The 14,930-nt window shown below is 37.9% G+C and overlaps 1 protein-coding gene across 3 annotated transcripts in view; it reads left to right on the top strand.

Moving 5' to 3' along the window:
* The window catches only part of PKP4 (plakophilin 4), a 114,923-nt gene that overhangs the window by 32,788 nt on the left and 67,205 nt on the right, over nucleotides 1-14,930 (top strand). For all 3 annotated transcript variants that reach the window (XM_063116520.1, XM_063116521.1, XM_063116519.1), the window contains exon 3: nucleotides 10,215-10,327. In XM_063116520.1, coding sequence (XP_062972590.1) covers nucleotides 10,215-10,327 — 113 coding nt within the window. The remainder of the gene's footprint in view (nucleotides 1-10,214; nucleotides 10,328-14,930) is intronic.

Below are 14,930 nucleotides of genomic sequence, written 5' to 3'. Positions count from 1 at the left end.
TGCACATGAGCGTTCATGCGTGTCCTCCCCTTTAAATGAAAAAAATGGCGGGCGCAACGTCTATACTTCAGTCGCCTCACCTGACGTCAAGACGAGGGCGGGATCTCGCGTTATTTACAAGGCGAGATCTCCCCTCGTCCATCCCGGAACAACAGGTAGGTCTAGCAAAGACCTGTGCCATTTTCAGCCTGGCCCTATTTGTGTTTACTCATGTGGTCCATTGCACTCAGTGGGGCTTACTCCCAAGAAAATCTGCATTGGATTGCAGTCTAAAACATAAAATAATTGGTTTTGGTGAGCCCATTGATAGGAAACCTTTGAGTTCACTAAAAGCTATGTATTGTATTTCTTCAACAGACCAATATAAAACAAGAAGATACACCATTATATAAAACAGTACAAAGTAGGGATAAAAAAGAGGGAGTGTTACAAAACCGCTAAAGATACTAGATTGTTATTTGTTGGTTTCTGAAAAGGGAACAGAATTGGGTTATTGGGGCCTAGCATAGTGAAAAAGGGAGGGATATATAGATAATAAAATTGCTAATCTGTGCTAATTACTAAAAGCTATGTAATTGCTTTAAGAACAGTAAATTATGTAATAAGATTAAATTATTAGGGGTTAAATCCAACTGTGTCTATCCTCCAGACTCAGCAGAGTGGATTCCCCACAGTCTACCCTGCACCCCAAATCTGCTCCACAGGGAGCAGATTTGGGGACAGTGAGGTGAGGGTGGGGGGGCTGCAAAGGGGAGGAAGGGAAGGAAAAGTTCTCTTGAGTGAATGGACATCTGGTCATGCAATTGGATGGAAATCTAGATAACTAAATATTGTGACCGCTTGGCCAATACCTGGTGGAAACAGTTATTTTTGAAGAATTTTAAAATTAGAGTTCAAACCAGGGTTGCAGAATTACTTTAAGCCCAATGGCCGAATCCCATTTTGGAGAAGCTCTCGGGCCAAATTTCAGTGGTGGGTGGAGCCGAAGGGAAAAGGAGAGGGGCCAAAAGAAGCATATTTTAGCTCCCACTTTAAACCTTTCCTTATTAAAGAATATCAACTTGAATACATTTTAACTGAATAACTAGGAAGCTTAGCTATTATTTTCTGTTATAATGCAAGGTTCAAAATAGTAGCCAGTATTTCCAAAATATGTACTTGAGAAGAGCACATGAGTAAGTTCAAGATAAATGAGGATCCTTGTCTCTTCCTCGGAAGTGAAAAAATCAAGGGCATTAAGAAATCACATGCAGTTCCTGAATATTCAGTCTTATGTTGATATTGCTATGTCAGTGTTGGTAATTAAACATTCTTCCTGTATGGCAGAGAGCCCAGAGTTGAATGTTTTCCAATACAATTATGTACTTTTATTCAGTTCAAACTGAGGCTTTAGTGTTGTTTGTCTTGCCTCTTGAACCTCCTTTTATTTCAGTTAATAACTCTTATTTATAGTGGGCTTCTACTTGCAAAATAATTAAGGCTGCCACACCTTAACCGTTTAAACAACTTTAAAAGTACTCAAGTAAGTAATGTTTCTATTAAATACAGCTCGTCTTCATCAGGGTGGTAAAGCAGGAAAAATGGAGGTACAAAATGAAATTGGAAATAATTCTGAAATAAGGATTGAAATCATTGCAGGAAAAATCAGTATAGGTCTATGAAATATTTCTTTCTGTTGCCACACCTGACATCTAGCCATGGTGTAAATCAAAGTGAGTGTATGAAAGAGGGGTTTAAATTAGGGCTGTGCAAGCTTCAAATTTTGAATTCCAAAGCATGGCGACCATTTTTAGGGGAATCCGCCATTTTTTTCCACAGCCATAGTGGGAAAAAGGAAAAAACTTAGGAGGGGAGTGTGAGAGGGGATGTAGTTCTCTCTCTCCCCACCCCTCTCTCCTCTATACCTGCAACAACAACAGATCCCCCAGAATTTGCTGCTGCTCAACAATAGTGTGTACCTGTAGTTTTGTTAACTTCCTCCTGAGCTTGTGAAGAGTGCAAGAAGGAGGGAGTGGCACTGCTGCTGCTCAACAACAGTATGTACTTGTTTTTGTTTTTAACTTTCCCTTTCAGTTTTCTAAATGACATCAGGGTTAGTCCATCATTCTGTGAATGACACAGCATCACTCACAGGCTTAATCTATTTTTGCCATGGAGAAGATAATGCTGCTCTCTCATTGGCTGCAATCCATGCTGGGAGCTGTAGGACTTTATCCCCACTTTCCACTAGAACTATGCAGAAAATGGCAGATTCCACACAAAATGGCTGCCATGCTTCAGAATTCCAAATCCAAAGCTTGCACAGCCCTATAAAATGGGGGGGGGGGAGTTGTTTTTCCTTCAGTGGCTCAACTTGGCAACTTTTCTGAAATTCTTTTATAATTCTAATGAATGTTGATGAAGACCTCTGACATATTAAAGACTTACATATTTGTTATGTCATGAGTTGTCATAAAGTAATTTTCCATGGTTTTGTGGAGTTTTTTTATTTATTGCATGTTCATAAGATGTATGAAGTGTATAACGAAGGGAAATTTATACAGTGTATGTACATGCATACAAACGCAATCCAATACTCATTCATGAAAGATATGGACAAAGTTGCAACCATAGTGCCTTTGTATTTAATTCAGTATATTCTCATATGAAAAGCCTTTACCTCTTATGTACAGGAAAGTTGGTATATCTTCAGTAATGACTTTTAGTATTTGGGGGTTTCTTTAAATAAACTGCTGCTGAGAATGAAATTATAGATCTGTGGGGTGGCTGCTTCCATGCCTATGTAAATATTACTGTATCAGCAAATGAGCTGCTGAATTGGCAAGCTGAAATGAATGAGTCTTGTTGGGATTTTGTGCTCCTGTTTTAGCACAAAGGAAAAGCTTCACTCTGGCTATAATAGCTTATTCTGAGTGCACCCCCCCAAAAAAAAACCCCACCCATTTCCCTAAGGTTTTTTGGCACTGTAGAGACATTCTAGCCACCTCAGAATCTGATTTTATTTTTTATTTGTGTTTTATGAAGAAGAAATGCACCTCTGGACCTTCATAAACAACAGTGTTTATTTATTACATTTATAACCTGCCTTTTTTCCTCGTGCAAGGAACCCAAGGCAACTTACATGGTCCTCCTCTCCATTTTTATCCCCACAACAATCTGTGAAGTAGGTTAGAGCAGACCCATTGAAATCAATGGCACTTTAGTTAGTGATGACTAACCAAAATCCCATTGATTTCAGTGGGTCTATTGAGTATGACTAAATCTGGATCCATCCTATAGAAATCTTTGATGCATCTTTACTACACTGCTGTTAATAACAAACAAATAATTGCTTATTACCGTATTTCTTCGATTCTAAGACGCACTTTTTCCCCAATATAAACATCTCTAAAAATGGGCTGCACCTTAGAATCGATGGCGTCTTAGAATCGCCTGCAAAGTGCGCTGTTATCCCTCCACCCTGCTCTCGATGCCCAGGCGGCTCAAGGGCTTGTTGAGCACCTAAGCAGCTCTGCACTCACCATGTAGGCTAGGGAATGTGCTTGGCCTGATTGGGGGCCTCAACGACGATCCGTGGCTGCCCTGGGCCTATTTGTGCTCCCCAGAGCTAACCGGGCTCACACACACACCAGCAGAGCTCCAAGCACTAAGCGGGCCCTGCCCGCCGCACCACGAGCACAGCCGGCCCGGTTGGGCCTAGTGGGCATGGCTATGCGGCTCTGTTCGAGTCGGGCCTGGCGCGCGCCTCGCCTTGTGCATGGGGCCGGGGCGGACGGGCGGGCACTGCAGGGCTCGCGGAGGGTTGTGTGAGGCGGGCGGGCGCCGCCGGCTTCTTGTGGCTGCTGGTTCTGTGCAGCAGAGGAGGAGCAGCAGCGCCAGCCGGGAAGATGGAGGCGATGCCCGGGAGGTGAGTTGCTGGGCCGGGGAGCGGGCGGGACGCGCTCCGGGACTCGCAGCTGCGCCTCGCAAACGACCCGCTCCCTGCAAGAAGTGGTGGCAGCTGGTAAAGCCTCCGGGCCCTTGCACATGCTCCCTGGTTGGCTCCCACCCACATCTCTTCCCTTATCTGCCTGCAATCCGCTCCCCATGCATGGCAGAATATTTTCCCCCCATATAAACATCTCTAAAATGAGGTGTGCCTTAGAATCGATGGCATCTTAGAATCGAAGAAATACGGTAAATACTTCTCTTGGTATTGAAGGACAGATTCCTATTCAAGACTGGAAAATGGAGCCAGAAACAATGGTTTAGAGAGTAGAAACTTCTGCATCAGACTTATATGCATAAATATTTTTCCAAATGTATCATATTCTACAGCATTGTAAATAAGCCCACAAAAATTACTAGCTTGTTAAACATTTTTTTAAAAAAATATATATCCAAATGTCCTCTAGCAGCCCACGGCATTTCTTTGCAGTACACGGAGGAAGGGGTTTCCCTCTACTTGCAGCTGACTTGATTTCTTTGCTAGGAAATATTCTGAATTTTTTAAAAAAAAATTCAATAAGTTCATATTCCATTTTGTAGTGCAGTTCATGAAAGGAAATTAAGTAGTAGTGCACAACTTATAGTCTTAGGATGCTTGAATCGTTCAATGAGCTGAGCTTAGTAAGACTCTCTTCTCATCTTATTAGAATTCTTAATTACTTTTCATGGTTGAAATTTTGATGTGTGCTTCAGATAACCAAAGACTGTAATCAGTATCAGAAGTCTGATTATGAATTTTTCTCCAAAACATCAAAATAAGTAGAATTGCAGCTTGATAGAGAAGGGAAGAAAGAACTCTGAAAAAATAATGAATTACTAAAGAACATTGCTAAGGCTTCCTAGAAACGTTAATCCTCCAACCACAGAAATGGTGGCCAGTCAGTGCTTCAGTAGAACTCTGCCTCTCTACTTCATTTAATTATTTTCTTTGCAGGGAGCCAGCAAATAGTACCTTAAATTAGGAAAACATGCTGTATAATAGGGACTTCATTCTCTGCATATAATACAGTATATAGTTGGGAGATGATAGACTGGGTGTTAGCTTATCAACGAAATATAATGGCTCCCCTTCCAACTCCTGGTGCAGCCATTAGAAGGATCAATTTTCGGTTATTAGCATTGTGACAAAACTCTAAACTGTGGTTAATCGTGACCAGATTTGTTGAAACAAGTCAGCTTCCTAAACTACAGTTTGAACAAACCATAGTTAAGGTTAACTACAGTTTGTCAATGTTCACATGTCACTGCAAGCTGCAGTTAATTTAAAATGGAAACAAAAATTTCTGAACTCCTTGCAGCTATGCTGGAGGACATAGGGGAAGCATGCAAGCCTAAGGCTCACTGTAGCTTATCCTTGTAATTCTAAACCATGATTTAGTGCCACATGAGAATACAGCCAATGTCCTGGCTGAGACTAGCATATTCTGTTTTATTAAGTCTTTTCCTGGTGAATGCATCCACTTAGCTCTTCCAGTCATATGTGTCACAGTTAAACCAGGAAGTTTCTAACCATAGTCCTCTCATTTCATACATACCTGGAAACTGATTACCAGCTTCATGGTAAGCCATCTTAAAGCAACTTCAAATCGTGGTTTAAGATCCTGGCTTCTTCTGACATGTAACTATAGTTTTCCAGACTGAACCACATATTACACTGCAGTTAATTAGTGACTTCCTGGTTTGAAAATGGCCAGTGTATAATTGAACTGTACCACGTTCTAGAAGGAAGGAGGAGAGTATTGTTTCTTTGTTTAGAAATTATATCAACTTGGCCTTCAAACACTGCTCCCACTATATTGTAGCAAGCAATATTTCTCTTGGTATATTGTTGTAATTGTATTTAAGTGGGAAAACTTTTAAAATCCATTGTTATTTAATTTGCATGTATCTTTCTAATTGTTCACAGGGTTCTGATTAGTTAGGAATGTTCTAGTAGTAGGGTAGTCTTCCTTGCTTCTATCACATCAATGAGATTTAATAGTTACGCTCTTTTATCACATGAGTTTGCTTTGATCATTTCGTATTTGGATAATATTCCACTATCCATTACATCTTGTAGCAACTTTCTGAACAGATTCTGGATTCAAATTACATCTGTGCATACCAGTTTAAAATTGCATGTATTACTAAAATTGTTACTAATCACATGCTTTCATTTTCCGGAATATGTTACATTCTTTGTGTTTTGCCCTCCCAACCAACTCTGCGACAATGTATTCTCATTTTAAAGATGACAGCTGATGAAATCTCTTTATTCGTTTGCACAGGCTAATAGAGGTCAATCTGTTCTCATTGCAGTATGCACATTCTTATAATCAAGTTTCCAACCATAGTGATAGATGTGAGCCTATGCATATAAATCTATAATATACAGTGTTTCGTAGATACATTAGGATATCAAAGGTACAGCAATGAGGAAAGGAAAGATTGCTATGAAAACAAAACTAATTTTTGTTTTCAGTTTTAAAGAAGTGGTGAATACTTCTGCCATTAGGAATGATGTCAGCATTAGTCCTGTAGGGTAAAGGTTCTTTGCTTTCTGATATAAAAGTGACCAGTTTGTTCCTATCTTAGTTCATTTTTCTAGAATATACTAAAACTAATTATAATGTAAACATTGTAATCGTGTTTGGGATTTTGAACTTCTGGAAGACCAAGTGAACCAATATATGGAAAAAACAACTTTGCTAAAAGTTGTGCAGAGACTCCTGATGTATGATTGGAAGCAAGAATATATAGTTACGATGTTTAAAGATCAAAGGCATAAGCACAGCATGTCTGCAAGTAATCATTTTAATGGCTGATATTCTAGAATCTATTACATTTATTTTATGGATGGCTGTTACATGCTATATAATGAATGTTTGTTTGTTCTGAAGTCTGACCTTGTCTATAAAAGCCAGTTTAAAGATTTAAAACCTTTAATACAAATTATACATTTAACACCATTTTATTGTGTAGTGTGAAGCTTATTAGAAAATTAATTGGCGCCATTTACAGTAACATCCACTTTCCTTCTGATGGAAGACTGGAGCAAGATAACTTGACTGTCATAAGATGCTAACAGCACTGAGCTTTCATGAATGTGCTTGTGAATTTGCTAAATATAGATAGTGGGAATCTTTAGGTCTGGCTCCTTTTAAACATGTTTATTTTTAAAAAAAAAATGTTGGCAACCTAGCACAGGGCTAAATAAAATATTCCTGGAAACCAGTTAACTTTCTAGGAATCTGGATAATCAGGTGCATTGGATTTTTTTTTCTTGAGGCTATTAGATATTGAAGAAAAGAAGAAAGTGTCTTACCTTTGAATCAATTAAAGAATTATGTGGGACATTAAGGGGGACTGACTATGTGTATGTGATCACCCCCTCATGTGTTCAACGTAAAACACATATGTGGTGACATGCTGGATGAAGACACTGTGTTCTCAGGTAATTTCTAGCATAAGGACAAGCAGATCTGATTCTCAAAGCTTTCACCACTGTTCTGCTTATCTTGGTGGTTAGATATACTTGGGAATCCTCCAGTTGTGGAGAGTAAAACTTGCAGGTGTGTTCATACTTTTCTAAACTCAAGTGGCTTTACAGCCTACAACTTATTTCTCATTAACTTCTGGTATAAAATAATGTTATTTGAGCCTAAAACATTCAGTAGTAACAAGCTAGTAAACAGTAAGGCTTATTCTGGAGACCAAAACATAAAGTAGAGTAGACTGAAAAAACAAAACAAAAGAACATTTAGCCAATGCTGACCTGACATAGACATTGAAGTATTACACCTAGCCTATCTCTTTTAGAGTTCATAGTTTATCAAATTAACCTTGGAAAGCAAACTCCCATTTCTTTCTCCCTGCTAGTGCACATGTCAACATATAACTAAGGAAACTTTGCCAGTCATATTAAGGGAAAGATCTAATACCACTGTTAGAAAAAACACAAGAAAAGGGCTCTTTAACATAGAATAATATTACCGTGTCTTGTGGCTAAAATGCTAGCTCTAGAATTTGGCTGAAGTTTTAACTAGCAGGCAGTTAATAAAAGGTTCCAATACTGAAGGTGCAACAATGAGGAAATGCCATTGTAGAAATTCCCTTAGTAGTGTTGCCAAGCACAATTATGTCACCATAGCTTTTCCTGCATTGCCTTTAACAGAAATGCATGTTCCCTGACCTTGATGTCTTGAATGTGTGAAGGGGCCATTACAGACAAAAAACTGCAGATTGAGGCAATACTCAATTTATATTGCCAGGATTCTTCTACCAAGACTCTTGTTCATGCATTGGTTATTTCTCGGTTGGACTACTGCAACCTTCTTCTCACTGGCCTTCCTTCTTCTCACATCAGTTCATTGGTTTCTGTTCACCACTCTGCTGCTAAGATCATCTTCTTGGCTCGCCGCTCTGACCATGTTACTCCACTTCTGAAATCTCTTCATTGGCTTCCAATTCACCTTAGAATCCAATATAAACTTCTCCTGTTGACCTACAAAGCTTTTCACAGTCTAGCTCCTTCCTATCTTTCCTCTCTCATCTCACACTATTGCCCCGCTCGTGCTCATCGCTCCTCAGATGCCATGTTTCTTACCTGCCCAAGGATCTCTACTTCCCTTGCTCAGCTTCGTCCTTTTTCTTCCGCTGCCCCTTAGGCCTGGAACGCTCTTCCAGAACATTTGCGAACTACAAGTTCAATCGCAGTTTTTAAAGCTCAGCTGAAAACTTTTCTTTTTTCTAAAGCTTTTAAAACTTGATTTTGATCTTACTTTTATACTGTTAGTTTTACTCTACCCTGTGCCTGTTTGGTGCATTCTCTTCCCCTTCTTATTGTTTTATTATGATTCTATTAGAATGTAAGCCTATGCAGCAGGGTTTCACTATTTTATTGTTTTACTCTGTACAGCACCATGTACACTGATGGTGCTATATAAATAAATAAATAAATAAATAAATAATAATAATAAATAGTGTACAGAAGTGGTAGTTCACATATGTAGCTGTGAGTGGTTCAAATGATGAGAGAGAACACGAAAAGGTACATGCATTTAGAAACCAATCGAGAGAATCGCCATGGAATTAGTTTCATATTCCAGTTTACCATAACACAGAGAAGGAACAAACTACTCCAGTAGCCAAAGTATTCTAATCCCATGAAATTCACTTGTTTGGTCATGTGAAAGTACTTTGATAATCAGCTTCCTCCTGGATGCTTGGGAATCTTCAACTGTTGATGGCAACTATTTGTTTCCACATCAGTTGTATAAGCTTAAAAACAAACTGTAAAAGCAATAAATAAAACTCTTTTCTGGACAAAATTCAATGATTTATATAGAATCAACTTAAAATACAGTTACTTTCTGTTGGTGGAAATGCTGTAACTCTATGGGATAGCAATATTGTTGCATGATTTTCTGTTTGGTTGAATTATGTTCTTGATAGCTTCTAAGGCAAAGGAGATCATTTTGGATAAAACGATACACACTCCTTTTTATCTGATCCCAAGTTGAGAGGGAAGAAAGAGAGAGGGCTGGGCCAGCAGGGCAAATAGTTACTTCATTTACAAAGATGAGTACTTCATGGAACTTTGACATGAGCTGAATCTTATCAAAGTCCTCTTGTCTTGCGAAGTGAGAATGAGCAGCTGAGCTGCATATAAGGTTTTCAAAACCTCTGCTGGCAAGCTGGTTTTAAAGAGCCCTTTGCCTATGTCTTGTGTCACACAGGAGTGAATGAGTGGAGCCAACGTGGCTGGCTGTTCATCCCTTGCTTATCACTTAAAAATCTGACCCCTTAATTAAAGAATTAGTTGCTGACTTGGGCTGTAAACCCTCTCAGCAGAAACTACCATATATTTTCTCTTGTAAAGCACCTGACTCCACTGATGGTGGCAATGATTCATACACACTTTTTGAGCCATTAAAGAGCTTTGTAAGTATGCAAATATGCCATAATCCCACTAGGCATTATTTTTAAGTGACTAAACATCTGTGAGCTACATCAACTAAAGTTTGAGTACCTTTTAAGGATGATAAACAAAATAGTCTAGTCCTGCTCATGATTTATTGAATGAGTTACTAATCACTTCATTTTTGACCAGAATTTACACAGTTTGCGCCTATTTTGTATGTATAGTTCACTTTTATGTGGTAGAACCTTTGCTATGAGATGTCCAATAGTTTTTCTCTTACCTGCAATACTATTTAAATACAATTTTAAATATTTTTGAATTACAGGAGCTCCAGTTTCAAAGGCTCACCAGAGAGCTTGAGGTGGAAAGGCAAATTGTTGCCAGTCAGTTAGAAAGATGCAGGCTTGGAGCAGAATCACCGAGCATTGCAAGCACAAGGTATACATCCCAGTGTCTTTATTTTCAAATTGTCAGTTAAATATTTGTAATAAACTTTGTTTTCATAACATTTTGTGAATTCCCAGTCTCTTAATGTGTAAACATTACATTCAGCATTGACTGACAGATGGTTTCATGTTTGTAAATGACTCCTTGAGATTCATGGATTAGGTCTATAGAACTTGCGGTTCCTTGATTTGCTGTGCGCATAACCAGCACCATAGAAAGAAAATGTATGTTTTTGACTGCAGATGACCATTTATTTAGTGGTAATTTACCACAGGTAACCATTGTCTTCATATTGTTTTAAAAGTTCTGGTGTCAACGTAAGAATGAGGATGCAGTGAAGGCCCATAAAAGAGCATTTTATCAAAACGCTTAAGCCCTTCAAATCTGTAGCTTTGAAAAAAGTAAAGCAGAGTTGGGAAATACCTGGAAGTATTCATTATATGTTGTCATGCTGAAAATAAATTGTAAAGAATTATTTGTAGAAAGTCAGCAAATGTTGTCTAATGAAGATTGATTCAGCATCACTCTGTGACATTCTCCCCCACACCTTTTTTTAAAACAACAACAACAACACAAATGGAATATTTGGATTGTCTTCATGGATGATCCCTCAAAAATATAAATTGATTAAAAAATAATCATGTTTGCATTTTCAGTTATGGAGATCAGTCCCACTTTATATTCCCTTTCATTCTCCCCTTTTGCTTGATATAACATATTTCTTGGCAAAAGAAATATTGGTCTATTAAACTCAGTTTGGGTATTGAGCAAAATGCATGACCAACACTGCTGAATCATCATCATAGTATATGCACGCCTCCAATATGCCTTGCTTCTGAGCACCAAGCTTACAAATGTTGGGATCACAGTGCTAGTATAGATGACTCTGGTTTGATTCAGCAAGGCAATTCTAATTTGGTTTTGTATGAGGGAGCATAATTAGTCATTCTCCTGGGGAACAGATATCCTATGTCTGGTGCCTGGATTCTACATGAACATACAGAGAGCAATCTTTGTTAGAGCATAATATCAAGCCATTACATTGTGGACCTAGTATGCAGTATAAATAATACAATGATAAGACAATTTGCCAATAAGTGTGAGAAATAGTTTGAGCTAATTCTTGGCAGCAGCTCTGAGTCGCTTCAGGAGTGGAAGATACAGGATTTGAAGGGACATTGATTCCTTTTCTTCCTTGGAAATAATGAATTCCTACATATCGAAGATCAAATTGAGTAGTAAATTGGTCCAGAATTTAGGCAGGTCAGGCACAGAAAGTGTCTTTTCAATAATAGTGCTAGTGCTGATTCTTTGGAATACTCTCTCCAGTTATTTTTACTGCTGGTTTTATGCTGATTTGATTGTTTTGTTTGGGTTTTTAAAATTGTTGTTATGACTGACTTTTTATGTAAACCAACTTGCAATGTCTATCGGAAGGGCCAGATATAATTGTGATAAATACAATTTTAAATAATAAATTATAGAAATTGAGGTCATCTCTGCCCTGTTTTAGGCAAAAGACAGTTCATTCCCTAATATCAAGTTCTCTAGTTCACATTGGTTTCGCACGACCAAAAGACTTGGGGCAATAACTATGGATGTCGGAGAAATACACAGTACATTCAAATGAGTCCAGATTTCTTTTCTTTTTTAAAAAAAATTTATTATTGAAACAACAAACACAAATCAAAATCACTTAATACAAAGACATTATAATACCTTACTATCATATATTCGATGTTAACCTATTAAACATAATATAATAAACATAACAGTGCTCCCCCCACCTCGGGATCTCATTCTTGTTTCCAAAAACTCATAGTTTCATCTGTTGGTGGATCCCCCCTTCCTTTAGAAAATACAAACTCCAGGAACTTTTTCCATATACTCTCAAAATCATTCGTTTTTACTATGCCTCTTTTCATTTTTATATTACATGTCAATTTATCGTTTATAGCAATGTCCCACACTTCTTTATACCATTTTTCAATACAATAATCTCCTGTAATTTTCCAATTCCTAGTTACTATCAACCTCGCAGCTGTCAGCAGGTTCGTTATCAATTTTTTCATTTCTTTATTACATTTAAGATCATCATGCAGTGAGAGTAATGCAATCATTGGTGTAACTTCTACTTTAAATCCCACAATCTGTTCAATCTCATAAAACACCATCTTCCATAACTTTTGCACATGTATACAATCCCACCACATATGTAAATACGTTCCCTTTTGACCACAACCCCTCCAACAATCTGCTGAAAGCTGTTTATTAATCTTATTTAATCTAACCGGAGTTAAATACCACCTCCATACAAGTTTATAGTAATTCTCCTTTATTCTTACTGACATATTTCTCAACACTCTCTGTCTCCATAGTCCATCCCACCTCTGTTGTCCTATTTGTCGGAGAAATACACAGTACATTCAAATGAGTCCAGATTTCTATATATCCAACCTGCAGATTCTGCCAGTGGAGCAGCTTTTTTCCAAGTCATGCCAATTTATGGAATATCTCTTTACTTTTTCAGGGGATTTGTGCAAATGCAGTTGCTGAGTTTGCATTTGCAAACGAACTAAATTCTCATTCATCTGGTTCAGTTCAGTGAGCCTTTTGCCTGCAAATGTAGCCCCTCTGTCTCCCCCCTTTAATAAAGCTCTGATTAAACCAGGAATTCTCTAATTAGTCATAGTCTCCCATTTCATCTGAACCATTAAACAATGATTACCAGTTTTGGAACAAGCAGAATATTGAGCCAACTTCAAACTAGGGTTTAATATTCTGTCTTGTTCTGTAATTGGTAATGGTGTTTTCCTGACCAAATGAGAAACTATGGCTAATAAGAAATGTTATGGTTTAATCATGGCTCACCTGAAGGGACTGTGCATGGAGCAAAGGGCCCTGTAGTAGCCTTCCCCAACCTAGTGCCCTCCAGATATGTTGGACACCTGGGAGTTGTAATCCAACTTATCTGGAGGGCACCAGGATGAGGAAGGTGGCTCTGTAGGAAGAAGAAATAATGAGAAGGTTTCTTATAGTAGTTCTGACACAAATATTTGTTTTGAATTGGACAGCACCCTAAATTAATACTGAATACTTTGTATATAAAAAGAATCGCCTGTTAGCTTATAAAGGTTGTCTTGGTTAGAAGGGTATGTGGGTCCTACAGGGGCAGAGATAGCTGTGGAAGTTAAACAAATACATTCTTAGTCATGAGTTGAAGCTAAACGCATTATCACAAAACAATCAAATCTAGATTTCTCACAAAATGTGTCTTGAATTAGCTAGCTAGCAGCATTGCAAATGGTACTAGTTTCCTTGCAAAACTGCTTAACTTTTGCTGCCTTAATCTGAAGAAACATGCAATTGCTTCCATACAATTGGCCGTAGAGTCGTAGTGGTTGAGTTCAGCCTACCTCCTACAGTGTGCCATTGTTACTTAATGCTTAGAGATTTAGCTGTTCAATGCAGAAACACTTGAATTACTTCAATGGAACCCATATTTAAGTTACTCAGTTACATGCTGAAGTTCAAAGACACATTCAGTGCAAAGGTATTGAGTAACTCAGTTTTGCATTGACTATGTGTGTTGTCTTTTTTTAATATCCTCAAATAACTTTGGCTTTCTGGATTTGAATAGACATTCTAAACAGCAATTTATGGTGCTGTAATAGAAACAACATTTGAGACTACGTTGTTTATAAAGGTTTTTAAAACACACATCTAAGTTCAGTGAAGAAGCGATGAATCCGTTGTTATTCACAAACTAGACTTAAATATTGCTTCTCAAATGTCTCATCTTATGGCTCAATCATTTGCTTCATACTTCCATTACAGTCACTCGAGCCTCTAATTGAGCTAAGCAAGTGCTGGCAAAGAAACAATAGCAGTATCCAAAGGCTTGGCTGTCTTTTTATTCTTGGTTTGTCATCGGTCACGATCAGGGTGGATTTGGTTTAAATCGAATTGATTTAAATCATGATTTAAATCACTACTCAGAAAGACTCTAATTAATCATGTGACTCCCCCCCTTCCCAAAAGTGCACTCTTCCTCGCTATATTTTACACAACTCAGAGTTACCAAAGACTCATTTTTGCTGGTATAATCATAATATTTATAACCAGATGAAGGTTTCATTTTTAGAATAACAACTTTTCAGATTAGGTTTACAGTTACATATATATATATATAAATACTGACTTCTACTGTTACTTTCTACTGTTAGTTTTACCCTACCCTGTGCCTGCTTACCCTACCCTGTACCTGTTTGCATTCTCTTCTCCTCCTTATTGTTTTACTATGATTTTATTAGATTGTAAGCCTATGCGGCAGGGTCTTGCTATTTACTGTTTTACTCTGTACAGCACCATGTACACTGATGGTGCTATATATATAAATAAATAAATAAATAATAATAATAATAATAATAATAAGAAACACATCATAGATAGATAATTATGAAATTATTGTGAGGTGAACGATCTCCAGTTTAATAGGTTAATCATTCATAGTTGGACAACTTTTCTGCTGTACTTTATTGGAAGGAGAGAAATAATCTTACAGAAACCTCTGGAAGAGCATGACAATGTGAAT

The sequence above is a fragment of the Elgaria multicarinata genome, chromosome 2 (assembly GCF_023053635.1).
Source record: "Elgaria multicarinata webbii isolate HBS135686 ecotype San Diego chromosome 2, rElgMul1.1.pri, whole genome shotgun sequence".
Classification (NCBI taxonomy): Eukaryota; Metazoa; Chordata; class Lepidosauria; order Squamata; family Anguidae; genus Elgaria; species Elgaria multicarinata.
Note: the sequence above shows the minus strand (reverse complement) of the source record. Positions and strands in the feature narration are given on the sequence as shown.